At 40.6% G+C, this 14,828-nt stretch overlaps 1 protein-coding gene across 1 annotated transcript in view; it reads right to left on the reverse strand.

The window, feature by feature from the left end:
• Positions 1 to 14,828, reverse strand: part of LOC122543980 (neuroblast differentiation-associated protein AHNAK-like) — a 44,773-nt gene that overhangs the window by 6,050 nt on the left and 23,895 nt on the right. Inside the window, exons 2-5 of the mRNA XM_043682989.1 lie at positions 9,676 to 9,784; positions 7,923 to 8,076; positions 4,846 to 5,036; positions 16 to 2,673 (exon numbers count right to left, since the gene is read on the reverse strand). Coding sequence (XP_043538924.1) covers positions 16 to 2,673; positions 4,846 to 5,036; positions 7,923 to 8,076 — 3,003 coding nt within the window. The 5' untranslated portion in view covers positions 9,676 to 9,784. The remainder of the gene's footprint in view (positions 1 to 15; positions 2,674 to 4,845; positions 5,037 to 7,922; positions 8,077 to 9,675; positions 9,785 to 14,828) is intronic.

Below are 14,828 nucleotides of genomic sequence, written 5' to 3' on the forward strand. Positions count from 1 at the left end.
ATCAGGAACCTTGACCTTGGGCAATGATATGGAAGGCATTGACACTTTGAAACCACTTCCTTTGGCATCAGGTCCCTGAATATCAACTTTAGGACCTTTGAGGTCACCCTCGAGATTAACATCTGGGACATCGACATCTGCTGTGGCCTTTGGGCCCTTGAATTTCAAATTCCAATCTGGCTTTTCAAACTTGGGTCCTGATATATTGAAATCTGGCATTTTAAGTTTTGGGCCTTTGATTTTACCAGAGCCTCCACCAACATCTAGATCTACGTCAGGTACATCAATATCACCTTCTATCTTTGGACCAGTTAGACTGACATCTGCAGCTGGAAGATTTGCATCAATAGTGACATTGGGGCCCTCTAGTTTCCCTCCACTCATTCCAAAAGTGGGCTTTTTAAATTTAGGGATGTGAAACGATTCACTGGAACCCTTAATATCAACCCTAGGAACATCTATATCTGCCTTGGGTCCTTTGATGTCACCCTTAACCGTTGCAGAGGGAAGGTCAATATCATGGTCAGCTTTCACCTCTGGACCTTTTAGACCAAACTTGCGTCCTGATATATTGAAATCTGGCATTGTAATTTTTGGGCTTTTGATTTTACCAGAGCCTCCACCAACCTCAAGATCCACGTCAGGTGTATCAATCTTACCTTCTATGTTTGGTCCAGTTAGACTGAAATTTGCAGCTGGAAGATTTGCATCAATATTCACATCGGGGCCCTCTACCTTACCGCCATCGCGTCCAAACCTGGGCATTTTGAATTTGGGCATATGGAGCGATCCACTGGGACCCTTAATGTCAGCCTCAGGAACATCTATATCCACCTTGGGTCCTTTAATGTGACCCTGAACATTTGCAGAGGGAAGGTCAATATCATGGTCAGCTTTCACCCCTGGTCCTTTAAGACTCAAGTCAATGCCCCGACTGCTTACTTTGTGTAAACCTACAGCAGGTATCGAAAATGTAAGGTCACTACTTTTGGTATGAGGTCCCTCAATATCAACTTTAGGCCCTTCAATATTCACATCTGGGCCTTTTAGATCACCCTCTAGCTTAACAGAAGTGGCATCAACATCTGCTGTGCTTTTTGGGCCTATGAATTTCAGATTGATATCAGGCTTTTCGATCTTTGGTCCTGAGATGCTTAAATCTGGCATCTTTAAATCGGGACCTTTGATTTTAGCTGACCCTCCTCTGACATTTAAATCCACATCAGGTACACAAATGTCATCTTCTATCTTTGGTCCCTTTGAATTAGCATTTGTACTGTGCCATCTAATGTCAGTGTCTGGTATATCTGGTTTTATATCTAGTTTGAGTTCTTTGATCTCTCCCTTTATATTTGCTGAGGGGAGATCAGTACCATGGTCACCCTTTCCTATTGAGCCTTTAAGATTTAAGTCAATGTCTGCAGGTTTTACAGTGGGCAGATTCATAGAAGGCACTGAAAACTTAAGCCCCCTTTCCTTGATGTCAGGTTGCTTAATACCAACTTTTGAATCACTCGTATTCAGATCTAGACCCTTGACGTCACCCTGTAGTTTGATGTCAGGTAATTCAACATTTGGACTTTTTTGCTCCAAGTAAATATCTGGCTTTGGTACCTTTGGCCCATAGATAGTGAATCCCGTCTTGTTAAGTGTAGGGCTTTTGATGCCACTCTCCAGTTTAATGTCAGGCACATCAACATTCACTGTTGCTTTTGCACATTTGCCTTCCAGGTTAAAATCAGGCTCACAAATTTTGTGTCTGATTCCTGGCAAGTTAAAATTCGAACTTTTGATTTCACTATCACCCCCTCCAACATTCATATCCACTGCGGGTATTTCAACATCGCTTTCTATCCTTGGTCCAGATATTTTAATGTCTGCCTCTGGAACGTTCATACTGATATTCAGATCCGGTGCTTTTGTTTTTGTCTGCGTATTTGTATTTATATCTGACCCTGAAACACTGAAGTTTGGTGTCTTCGTTTTGATATTTAGTTTCCCGTCTTGTGTGTTCAAACTTGAACCATCAAGCTGCATCCTTAACTTTTGACCATCAGTTCTTGGACCTTTTAAATTGTCACAGCTTCCAGATACATTAAGATCAGCATCAGTCTTTGGAGAAGCAATTACTGTTTTTGCTCCAATTGTATTAATATCAATAACTGGATCTTTCACATTTGTCATTCCAGCTTTGCAGTCAAGATCAGATATTTGCACTGTTCTTCCATATCGTCCTGCTATGTTGGCTTGTGGCATATGGAAAGTAGCTTGGCCGTATTCCATATCTGGTCCAGTTACCTCTACAACTTTTGTTTTCACAATGTGCATTGTATGAGTGGTCCGTTGACAGTCTCCCGTTTGAAATTTCAGAACTTCAGTGTCTGGGAGATTAACATCTACGTCCATCTCTGATGTTTCCAGTTTTGGTCCTGATCTCTCAGTGGTGACTTGCTCATATCTTGGAACTTTTATTTTAAATTCTGGATTCTGGATGTCTGTGTCTGTCATGACTGTAGGACCAGAAGTATGAATAGTACGTGTAATAACCTTTCTGGTGATATGTACATTGGAAGTTCGGTCGGCTTGATCTGGTGCCTCTGAGCCATCTTCTGACTTCAGGCGAGGCTTGATTTTTGTTCTGAAAATCCTCTGATAGTCTTCATCATCTCCACTCTAGAGGGAATATAAAATCTTGTGTCATATCGAACTTCATTTTTTTTATTAAAGTGGATTTGTCAGATTTCTATCCAGGACAGTTTCGTCCTAGTTTCAGGCTTGTGCAGACCTTGTCAGTCTCAGCTAGTGTGGCAGCATGAGACCTGGGGAGGAAATAAAATATCAACTAGAAAACCCACTCTTAATACCAGTGGCTCTGTTGGAAAGAGGTTGTGTGTGGACATTCAGTGAGGATAGGATCAAGCTTAGCTGTAATATATTCCTCTGTCCACAACTGAAATATTTTTGATTATACATGATGCACCTCTTCCAGTCAGTCCCTTCCCACCAGTAATAACTGCAGATGCAATGTGAACCTTTTGGGGCTATCAGGAAATACGTTAGTTACTGTGCTTATTTGGGTGCTACTATGTTTTTTTTTAACTGGCAAAACTTCAAAAATTGTGCATGTGCAGAACTTTCCGTAAGCGCAATGTGAACCTTTTGGGTGTCAGGACACACAGCCCATGATAAATGAGTGATGTTTGGACAACCACAAGCTGCGGGTAGAGTTAGCTCCTTCAGAAGTGATGGAGAAGATTTAGAGAAATATGTGGTCAAGGATTAAAAGAAAAATATATTAAAGAGCTTATTAGTTGCCTCTGACACTGAAGTGACTTCACAATTGGGAGGGTCTAATTACAATGCAAAACATTTATATTAGCAGTTTCTATTAAAGTGAATATTGGAACTTATAATAAATGAATTTGATGAGTTATGCATGGATTTTAGTGTGCTACGTGAAAGATGCAAGTAGTCCGTAATTTTGTTTCAACAAAGAGAGTTGAGTATTATTTTGTTATTTATAAACATAAATTTCTGCCACCTCAGGTGACGTAAATGTAGACGTGCATCTGACATATTCAACATTGAAACCTGACTGAAGAGTGCTTTTCATCAGTGCCTCAAGAGGGCAGCGTATGAGGCTGCAAAAACATGACCTCCTTTCATTTCCAATTCTTGGAGAAAACAAATTTTAGAAATGTTCAGGGTTTTGATACCATGAACAGCATCCTCTGTTTCTTTTGGTTTCTCTACAATGTTGTCCTCTCCAGTTGTATTCTTGTCTGAGTGACCATCAGCTACCTTAATTAAGTAACCAGTTACTAAACAGACATTTACATGAATAAGGTACAAATTAGGAGCTGGCATGGTACGGTGGGTCAGTAGTTAGCACTTCTGCCTCACAGGGCCAGACAGGTTCGATTCTACCCTTGAGTGACTGTCTGTGTGGAGTTTGTACATTCTCCTATGTTTGCCTGGGTTTCCTTCGGGTGCTCTGATTTCCTCCCACAATTCAAAAATGTGCAGGTTAATTGCTGATGGTGTCCAGGGATGTGCAGGCTGGGAGAATTAGCCATGGGAAATGCAGGGTTGCAAGGATATGGTAGTGGTGTGGGTCTGCTTTTGGGACAGTTAGTGTGGACTTGAAGGACCAAATGGCCTGTTTCCACACTGCAGGGACTCTATGAGTATGCTATTTGGCACCTCAGTTCTGCTTCATCATTCATTATGATCATGGCTCATCCAACCATGGCCCAACTTTACGTTCCTGCCTCCCTCAAAATGGATCCTCCACTCCACTCGCAATTATATTTAGCTGACTATGTGTGAACAGATTATTCAACTGTGGGAACCAACACGGAAAGCCCCCATCCTGTCCATATGCATTCATCACTCATTTCAATCAGGAGCAGGAACCCTGAATAGTGTTCCTTTCATTACTCAGACACTGAGGCCAACTATAGTGTCCCCTACCTTCAGAATAACCTGCTCAGCACAGTTCAGGATGGAATCTTCACCTTCCTGGTCTGCATTATTCATGAGTAATTGGGAAGTCTGGTCATTACTTATTTCATATTTCAATCCCACATTTCCACCACTTACACCCAAAAATAAAGCTAAAAAAATGCTACTTTGAAACTGTTGGCATATTTGGAGGTACAGTTGTGCAACAGAATGTGCCATGCAGTGTGTCCCACAGAACTAAGGACTTTCAAATATTCTAGACTCACTCTTTCTTGAAACTTGTATGCAGCATAAAAATAGCATCATTCTCTATCTCCAAGTTGTAAATGAAAGCATTAATTAACTATAATGTGACTTTATTCTATAACGCATTGTACATACCAGTATAGCATCTGGACTTGTAGCTTCAGGTCGATCTGGACTCCATGAATAACTTCCCCCAGGAGAAAGCTTTTCTCCTTTTCGATGCAGCTTCAACCCCACAGTGTGTCGGTCCACAGTTTGTAATATTTTCTGTGCTTCTTCGTATCCCATGTCATCAAAGTAGATAGTTGCACTCACAATTTGGTCACCTAAGAAAAAAGGTCATGTTTATACATTTATCCATTGCCTTTCAAATCTCTGAACATTTGAAAGCATTAAGAGACTCCAAGATAAAAGCCAAGCTCAGCACTGACTCAGAATAGTCAGGAGTAATATGGCTGATTGGGACTAAAACTGCAAAACTGAGTACTGTCTAGTGTGAATCTATGATATACAGAAACAGTTCCTAGTCTGTGCAGCATTAATAATCTCAGTTGAGCTGGCAGAACTAGCTATCATTATTATCACTGCCCCAACCTATACCTTTTTATTATTTGTTCATGGGATGTGGGCATTGCTGACTCAGCTAGCATTTGGTGCCCACCCCTTACTGCCCCTGAGAAAAGCGGTGCATGTTGTCTTCTTGAAGCACTGCAGTCTCTGAGTTGTCAGGGCATCCACAGTGATGTTAGGAAAGGAGTTCTAGAATTTGACTTTGTGACTGTAAAGGAATTGCAATATAGTCCCAAGTCAGCATGATGTATGGCTTGAAGGGGAACTTGCAGCTGGCAGTATTCCCATGTATCTGTTGCCCTTTCTACGTAGTAGAATTCATGGGACTGCAAGGTGGTGTTTGGTACTGTTGGTGAGTTGCAGTATTTGAAACACACTCGTGCCACTGTGAACTCTATTAAATGATTCCAGCTGAAATATGGAGGTATTTCTGGACATTAGTTGAGGATAGAATTGTGGCTTGGTTGTGATGCTGAACAACTTGCCAACACTCATGGACTTAAGTCTTGTTCAACTAGATGAAGTATTACAGACAGCCATTGAAATCTGCACCTAATCAGGAGTCAGAGTGTGCAGAAAACCCAAAGAACTGCAGATGCTGAAAAGCAGAAGCGCAAATAAATTGTGGAAAGTAGAATTAGCAGGTCTCGCTGCATCTGTAGCGAGAAAGCAGAATTAACATTTCAGGTCCAGCGACCCTAAAGAAACCAAGTATTCGTTATCTCATAATGTTGTAGCTTTTGTCAAGAGCAGAGGAAAATTGATACATAATATCAATTATGGCCCAAAACTGACTAATAGGTTCCAAAGTTCCCTAATTGAGTGACCTCAACTGGCTTTTAATTCACAACAATTAAACTTTGCAGTTTTGAATGGACCCAGCTATTGTAGTAAAATAACATATTTCATAATACATAGTTCAACTGTTTTCTCTGTTGGGGTTGGGAAGGACAGGATGCTTTTGAAAATATTACATGGCATTGTAACCTCTCCTTCCCAACCACCCAGTCCAGTTGTACACACCAGGTGGTAAAGACAGTACCAGCATTAATTTAGTGTACATAAATTGGTAATCCTGTGACAGGTACCATACTCTTACATGATTAAAATGACACCTAGAATGTGCCATTACCACATCAAAATGTTCCCCCTTGACCCTCACCCACCCACCCACCCCCACCCAATGTGAGAACTCTCTGCACGTACAACTTACTGTACAGCTTTATAATTAATACAAGGTTTCTCTCGATTATCTTACTTACCTGTGCAAAGGGGTAATTGAAAGGCAGGAGATGCTGTACATTAAAGTTTTGTTTAATTTTTGATCACGGTGGCTCAATGGTTATCACTGCTGCCTCACTGCAACTGGGTTCAATTTCAGTCTCAGGAGACTGTCAGTGTGGAGTTTGCATGTTCTCTTTTTGTCTGCGTGGGTTTCCTCCGGGTGCTCTGGTTTCCTCCCACAATCCAAAGGTGTGCAGATTAGGTGAATTGGCCATGCTAAATTGCCCATAATGTTCAGGGATGTGCATTAGTTAGGGGTAAATGTAGAGTAATTGGGTAGGGAAAATGGGTCTGGGTAGGTTACTCTTTGAAGGGTTTGTGTGGACTTGTTGGGCCAAATAGCCTGTTTCCACACCGTAGGGATTTTATAGACTAATAGTTCTATCCTTACAAAATAGTGCACCGTATAATTTATGGCAAACTTGGTCAAGGGAGATTCCATCAATTCACTTTAAAGTCTGTAGGACTGTACTAAACCCAGAATATTTCCGATAGGTTTCTGATCATGTAGACAATTTTAAAAAGGTGTTTAAACAATCACAGCAAAATCTCCAAGAATGAAGTTAATTAGGTTTGGTTTGGAATAAAATGTGGGGTTAAGAGGGTCTCTATGTTTAGGAATCAAACCATTTGTTTGAGTGTTCAACTGAAGATCTGCGTCCCCTCAAGAGGGGCCTCTTGGTTTGAGTTCGGTCAAAGGAATCGACAAATGCAGTCTATTCAAAAAGCAAGGTTCATTAGTTTATTAAATTAAGGTAGCTTGACGCAATTCTATCCAGCAACACAGAGATTGAAGCTTCTGTGTTCTGGGGTGAAGTTGCGCAATTACATTTGAAAATTACACATGATTTATGTGTTTTTTTAAGAAATAGTTTAGCCTTAATTACAAGAAAGACCAATCACATATAATAAGGTGACATGATTTACAGAAGTTAATCCAAAGATATTTCCTGGGAAAGGGTTCTTAATTACAAAAAAAGTCCAATCAACTGTAATATGGTGATATGATTGAAGACAGGCTAATCCAATGGTATTTTCTTTAAGAAGGATATCTAATTTACGTAAATTGTCATGCCATGTATTAGTTCAAGGTTAGTTCAAATGGTCAATTAATGTGTCAGGATTCATCTTATGAAAACGCTATTGTCCTCTTATCTTTGAACTGCAAGTTAATTCTGCAAATCAGCAGTATGTTCAGCAGTATGGTTCACAGGCTATTTTATTCTTTTAAATCGAGAAACCATTTTCTTGTAATAAAAATCGACATATTTTGTTGCCTAAATTCAAATTTTAGATCCTCACAACAACCAGGGTATAGTATGAGCAAGGAACACGAGCAATGCAGAGCCGAACCATACCTTCCTTCATCACTCCGCTCTTTCCTGCTGGAGAATTCTGCACCACGTCCTTGATGAAGATCCCTTCATCACCACCACTTATACTGAACCCATGCGCAGCTGCTCCTGACCAACTTGGGAGCAGCACATCTAAATCATCTTCCTTTTTTGCCATCTGCCAAAATCAGAAACAGTAAAGTATTAGCTGATCCCTCCTCCCTGAGGGAAAGCTAGAAGGTGAGATGTCAGGCTGTCTGAACTGGGCATTACCACTGCTATGTTGATTATGAAAAACAAAGTTCAATGCATTGAAGTGTGGGAAGATTGGATAGAGATAATGCCAATAAATGGTACAAACTTAAAGCAGATGCAAGAGACAAATCTGGTACAGTCTTTTTTTACTTTTGGAGATGGAAAGACACGTTAACAAAATATAAAGCATTGGGCATTCTGAATCAAATTAAGTAAGTAATTGTTAAAATTTATAAAATACCATTTGACCTCAATAGGGTCTTGATTTCTATTCTGGGAACCGCATTTTAGGAAGGATGTGAAGGCTTTGACGAAGGTACAGAAAGTACTTACTGGACCTATTACATTCAGGGCATGGGGTAGTGGGATACATCAGGGCCCAATAGTTGTGGACCCACAGGTCTGGAAGGAATGTGCTCAGATCAGGTGTGGGGCCAGGATTTCTGTCCCTGCCCCGATTACTGTTGCCTGGAGAGATTGGTATTAGATAATGTTACATAAATGGTTTCTAATCAAACTTGTAAAAGATATTGAGATATACGTAGGTGGGACTTGAACCCAGGCCTCCTGGCTCAGAAGTAGGGACACTACCATTGTACCACAAGAACCTACTTTGATTATTTTATTGTTGTATTAGCTATGACCTTCAAGTGCATTGGAACACCAGAGTTCAGTTTTAAAGAATACACTTCTTCCTTATTTTGTATAATTTTGCATTCTTGTAGTAAATTTACAAAGCTTACAGTAATGTTTAAGTATGGGGCTAGTTGAAGCACTGGTGTTTCTTTCTAGGTGATGCAGGAGATGTAAAATTTGACCCACTGTCCACAGGGTGCAATTACGGTGTAACAAGTTGAAACAGTTTCAGTTATCGATGTACATATAGGAACGTCAAATAGGAAGACTGGCAATAGGACAAGGCTTTGTAATGAGAAAATACATGCAGGCATTGGAATTTTAAAATATGATAATAGTATCTCAATCTAGTTTTCAGATGGGCTTACTCCACCTTCTGATCTTATGCGTTGTATCAAACTTTTTTTTAAATTGCCCAGCAACAAAAAATACTACCTAACTGGCTTTAAATATTTCTTACCTCTAATCACCCTGGAGGTAAGGAATTCACAGCAATTAGATTTAAGTTTTGAAAAGGGTAGGTTGTTAAAAGCCAAATAAACTCCATGTACTTCACATGGAATAATCTTCTTAATAAGCTGTGGATCATCGGGGATCTGCTGGTATTTTCTGAACTAAGCAACTACAGAGGAACCTGGATTGTCTGAACGACACGGGCGGGGAGTATTTTGTTCAGATAATTGAAATTTGGAATAATTGAATGCCTAATATCACAGTTTAGCCAAGCATTGGGACCTTGTGATCTTGCCGGATAGTCTGAAATTCGGATAATCGAATGCCAGATAATCGAGGTTCCTCTGTACTTGGAATGGGGTGTGTTCACAAACGCATTTGTGTGCCACTGTGTCAATGGGGTTTGAGGGGTAGACAAATGGAAAGAACATACCTTTGTGCAGTTTCTCTGTCTCTGAAAGTATGAAACAAAATCGCTGCCGGTTCTTTGGTTGGTGCAAGGTATATTACTTCACTTTTGTGCTTGCTTCAGGCTCACAGCACTGGAAAAAGAGGAGCAGTCGTCACGATTCAGCAAGTTTCAGGAGATTTATTCTAAGTCCCATGTACCATCTATAAGTCTGATCATTTGTTTTACATTTATATAGGGAAATACCTTTCCACCCAGAAAATGGCAGATGCCTGGAATTCACTGCCCCGTTTGGTGGTTGAGGTGAAAACGTTCAACTCATTGAAACTCAACCTGGGTCTGTAGCTGAAGCACTGTCATGTTCCGGAAAGTGGAACCAGAACTAAATTAATTAATAGTTGATTAGAATGGGCAGTCAGTTTATTGTTAGTGTTTATTCAGCTGGTCCAGACACGATGGGCTGAATGGTCTCTCTCTGTGCCCTCACATTTCATAGTTGCATGACTCCAGAAAAAATAATTAAGAAAGCTGATGGATTGTCACAACAGTATACCTAATGCAATGAAATGAAAACCACTACCCTTACCAATGACTTGTGACTCCATTCCAGTGCTCCCCAATAGCCTGAGCAGGACATCTGAGAAGATCAATCAATACTTTCCCTGGGGAAAGCTCCTGCATTCAAAGGGTTTCCTAACACCTTAAAAACCTCCCGATCTATCATAAATGATACAGAATTTTCTTAACTGCAAGAAAAAGCTCTGCCTCTTTCAGCAGAATAGATGAGCAAGCATAAATTATGTTACACAAGCTATCAGTTCTGTACCCTGCTGTTTGTCAGATCAATGATGATGCCTGAAATCTTGCTTCTCCCCTGACGTCTTTGTGATTAATTGAGTCAAACAGACCCATTCAATAGATATATCAACAAAGTGTCAATTTTGGCAAGTTTCCTGGAGGGTTTCTCTCCATGAGCCCTTGCAGATTTTCTCATGCTATCTTCCCAAACTCACTTATCACTTCCTACAGGAACCCCGCTGGTTAAATTCCCCTACTCACTATGGGCAGATGTACTGGCCACTGCTAGGACCTCCCAGGATTTCTGGCATTGCCACCATCTTTAAAGACCAGACTTGTACCTGGTCATATGCTGGAGTCCACAGCTGACCTGCACAGTTCCTGTCAACTATGCCAGCATCTGCAGTCCTCACTTTTGCCTAACTATCCCAGACGTGTCAGACAAAGGGAAATTGACATCCACTTTGCTGACTTGGGGGTCCTGGTGGAGAGGGGTGCATGGAATCATTGTCCTTGGAATATTCACTGAGATGCTGATGCCCGGTGTCAAGACGGAGGGCTAGAAGGGTAAGCATTGAGCTGGATTTATCAGCTTACCCCTGATTTTCATGTTGAGAATTCTCGCTGTCTAGTTAAATCCAGTGGGTGGGAGGGTGGGAGACTACATATTGATAAGGCAATATTGCATAAAAGTAATGATGTTAGCGTATGCTAATGTATGCAAATAGAACTCTTGTCACTCACTAGCGAGAGCCTCATCTTGCCATTCAACACTTGGAATTGATCGATTATATGAAGTAGGCTTTAGTAGTAGATCTCAAACAAGGCATGACAAAGTCAACTAAGGCTAATTTCTTTACTTGTCATTTTGTTGAATGTGAACATCAAGCAAGGATAGGATAAGACTAGCCTGTAATGGGCACCATGGGGTTTACTGGCCATGCAGAACCAATTTAAACTGTTGGAAAAAGAACCAAAGATGTCATGAGAAAAAGTGCTTCTCTGCAGAATGGTTAGAATATGGATTGCTTTTCTTGGGAGGCATATTGAAAAAGCGGGGAAAAAAAAATTGAAAACAACTAAGGAAATGGTAGGATAGTGGAACTTGGAGGTTACTCTTACAGAGTGCCAACATAGACACTTAGAACAAAATGGCTTTATTCCATGCTGTAACCATTCCTGTGATTCTATTATGATCACTTGTTTGTTCTTCTTCATAAGGAAATGCCATCCATGCAAGGCATGGTAATAGAACAGCAGCCAAGGAAAAGTCCCCCAGCAAGAATTAGTACCTTCAAGAGAAGGAAATGCTTAATATTGACATTGGGAGTTGGACTTAAATGTCCATGCATAGTCTTGTTTTCCTGAGTTCAAACATCCCTTACTTTGATGAGCACAAAAGCTTCAGAAAGAATCCAGACAAGAACAATCTGCTTTGGAAACAGAATTATTTTGCACTGGTTATATTCTGGGGAATTAAAATGCTGGTGTTTTGACAGCTGTGAAGGAAATGTAGCTTTCAAAGGGTCAATTCCAGTTCTATCCAGTGATTATCCAACAATGCTTTCCTCATGCATAACGTGCTGGGGCCAGTCTCCTATTACTGCCAACTTTAAATCAACAACTGCTCTTCTAATTTGACAAAACTCTGCTTTAATCTGATTAAAACCTTTTTTGACTATCACAAACACAAAAGAACAATCTTTCAACAACTTAAGAGTTTGCAACACTGCTTTGAACTCTAAGGTTGCCTCTTATTAGAGTCATAGAGATGTTCATCACAGAAACAGACCCTTCAGTCCAATTTGTCCTATGCCAACCAGGTATCCTAAATTAATCTAGGCCCATTTGTCAGCATTTGGCCAATATCCATCTGAACCCTTCCTATTCAGATACCCATCCAGATTCTTTTTAAATGTTGTAATTGTACCAGCGTCCACCTTTACCTCTGGCAGTTCATGCTTCAAAACAGGGACAACTCCCCTGCACTTTTTCTAAATGGTGTTGTGGAATCTTTCACATTCATCAGACAAGCCAGCATTATCTAGACATATATGAGGAACTGGGGATTCAGGTATTGAAAGATACCCGTGGATTTGTAATTTGCCATGAGACTGGAAAAGAAAACCATTGGATATGAAGCCATGAAATTAAAATAAATAAAAGCTGAGTCACTCAGAACACCAGCCCAAACATTTTGGGGTTAGAAACTAGAAAGAGAATTAGGCCGTTTGATCCTTTGCATCTCCTTTGCTATTTAGTAAGATGATGGCTGATCCTCTAACTTAATGTCGTATTTCCACTTTCACCCATGTTCCTTGATACTTTTAATATCTAAGCATTTATTTTTCTTAGATATATTGTGACCCAGCCCCCAGCCTTCTGTGGTGGTGAGTTCCATAAGTTGACTACCCTCTGAGTGGAAGAATTGTTTCCTCATCTCAGTCCTATGTGGTATATCCCGTTTCTTGAGACCATGTCCCTTAATTCTAGAGTCCCAAACCGGGAAAACATCCTCCCTACATCTAGTCTCTCTAGCCCTGTGAGAATTTTGTCTGTGTAAAATAAATTGCCTCTCATTCTTCCAAACCCTAATGAATAATAATCAAACAAATTTCTCTTCATTATGACAGTACTGATGTCCCTGCTATCAGCAAAGTGAACCTCTAAGACAAATATATCCTCTCTCAGTTTGGAAAAGTGCTCACAATTCTCCAGATGGAGTCCTACCAACACCCGTTTTTTTTTATTATTTATTCCCAGTATGAGGGTGCCGTTGACTAGGCCAGCATTTATTGCTCATTCCTATTTTCCTAGAAGGCAATTGAGTTAACCAAATTGCTGTTGGTTTGGAGTCACATATAGGCCAGACCAGGTAAGCTTGGCAGTTTCCTTTCCTAAAGGACATTAGTGAACCAGATGAGCTTTTCCAAACAATTGATTTGTAGTCATCATTAGCCAGATATTTGTTGAGCTCACACTTCACCATCTGCAATGGCAGAATTCAAACCGGGGTCCCCAGAGCATTACTTGAGTCGCTAGATTAACAGTCCAGCAATAATACCACCAGGCCATCGGCCGCTCCTTATAACTGTAATATAATTGTAGTAAGACACCCCTACATGTGAACTCCAATCCTCTTGCAATGAAAGGCTATCATACCATTTGCCTTTATACAAGACTGATTTTTACTCACTCGAAATAGGTTGTGAGGTCACCTGACTAAGTGTGCTTTCTTGCCACTGTCAGTCAGCTGGATGGCTGGAATGATCAGTTCTGCACCTGCTGAGGTTCCCCTGCAGGACTTTCCACTTAAAACTCTCCCTTCAATGGTAACCCTCAGGTTAAACCCATCATATCTCTCTCTCTCTCTCTTTAACCATTTACTTTTACCATACTGGTCCTCCATTTTGAGTTACACAAGACTAATATATAGAAACTGGTCCAACAGTCCAGTGCAAATCTGAGATAGTGCTGCATAGACAGGAATGCTGTCTTTCAGATGAGGTGTTGAGCACTTGTTCAGATGAAAGAAAAAAAACTTAAGATACTACTTGAAGAGCAGGATATTTCCACAGGACTCTTCATAAACATTTCTCCCTCAATGAACAATGCCAAAAACATTAACTGGTTACTCACCTCCACAGGAATTGAGCTGTCTGTATTTGTCTGCTGACAGAACAACACTTCTGATGGTTGGTTGTGAAGTGTTTTGAGATGCCACAAAGAGTGTGATTAAATGCTATATCAGCACAGGCTCTGTCTTTATTGCATACGGTTTGCTTGCCCAGCCTTGTAAGTATCCCATCTGCTATGGTAGGATTTCAATCTGTCTGTCCTAGGACTACAAACCCACCCCAAATCACATTCCTACATGGTGACAGAAGCCTGAGAGCGCATTAGTCATGTATCAGCAACAATAGACTATCTCATACAGCATTAAAGCTGAAGCAGTTGTAAAGCACTTGAGTTTCTTCCACCACAAGACATGGCCAAACGCTGTTCTCTGTCGACTCTGGTACAACAGGACTCAGCATGTTCCGCAATCATAATCTGTATACAGTATGACTGAGGGGTATTGAAGCACAGTGAACATAAATATTGGGAAGGATAAGATACTGAAGTTTTCTCTTACACTGAGGTGGGGAGTGGAAATCAGCCAGGTTTCCATGCCTGCTTATTGATCCAGCGACTCAATTTGAAAAGTGATTCAGTGTGGATGCCAGGAATTGACATGAAAAGCAGAATTATCATGCTGTTCAATATATAGATGGAGACGAATGGCCACCCCAAGAGTGGGGAGGGAAGGCAGAGAAAAAAAAATCCAAAGGAACAATAAGACTTTACAGGAAATATTATAGAATTGGGACTTGGTTACC

Source organism: Chiloscyllium plagiosum, chromosome 45, assembly GCF_004010195.1.
Source record: "Chiloscyllium plagiosum isolate BGI_BamShark_2017 chromosome 45, ASM401019v2, whole genome shotgun sequence".
In the NCBI taxonomy this organism is placed as follows: Eukaryota; Metazoa; Chordata; class Chondrichthyes; order Orectolobiformes; family Hemiscylliidae; genus Chiloscyllium; species Chiloscyllium plagiosum.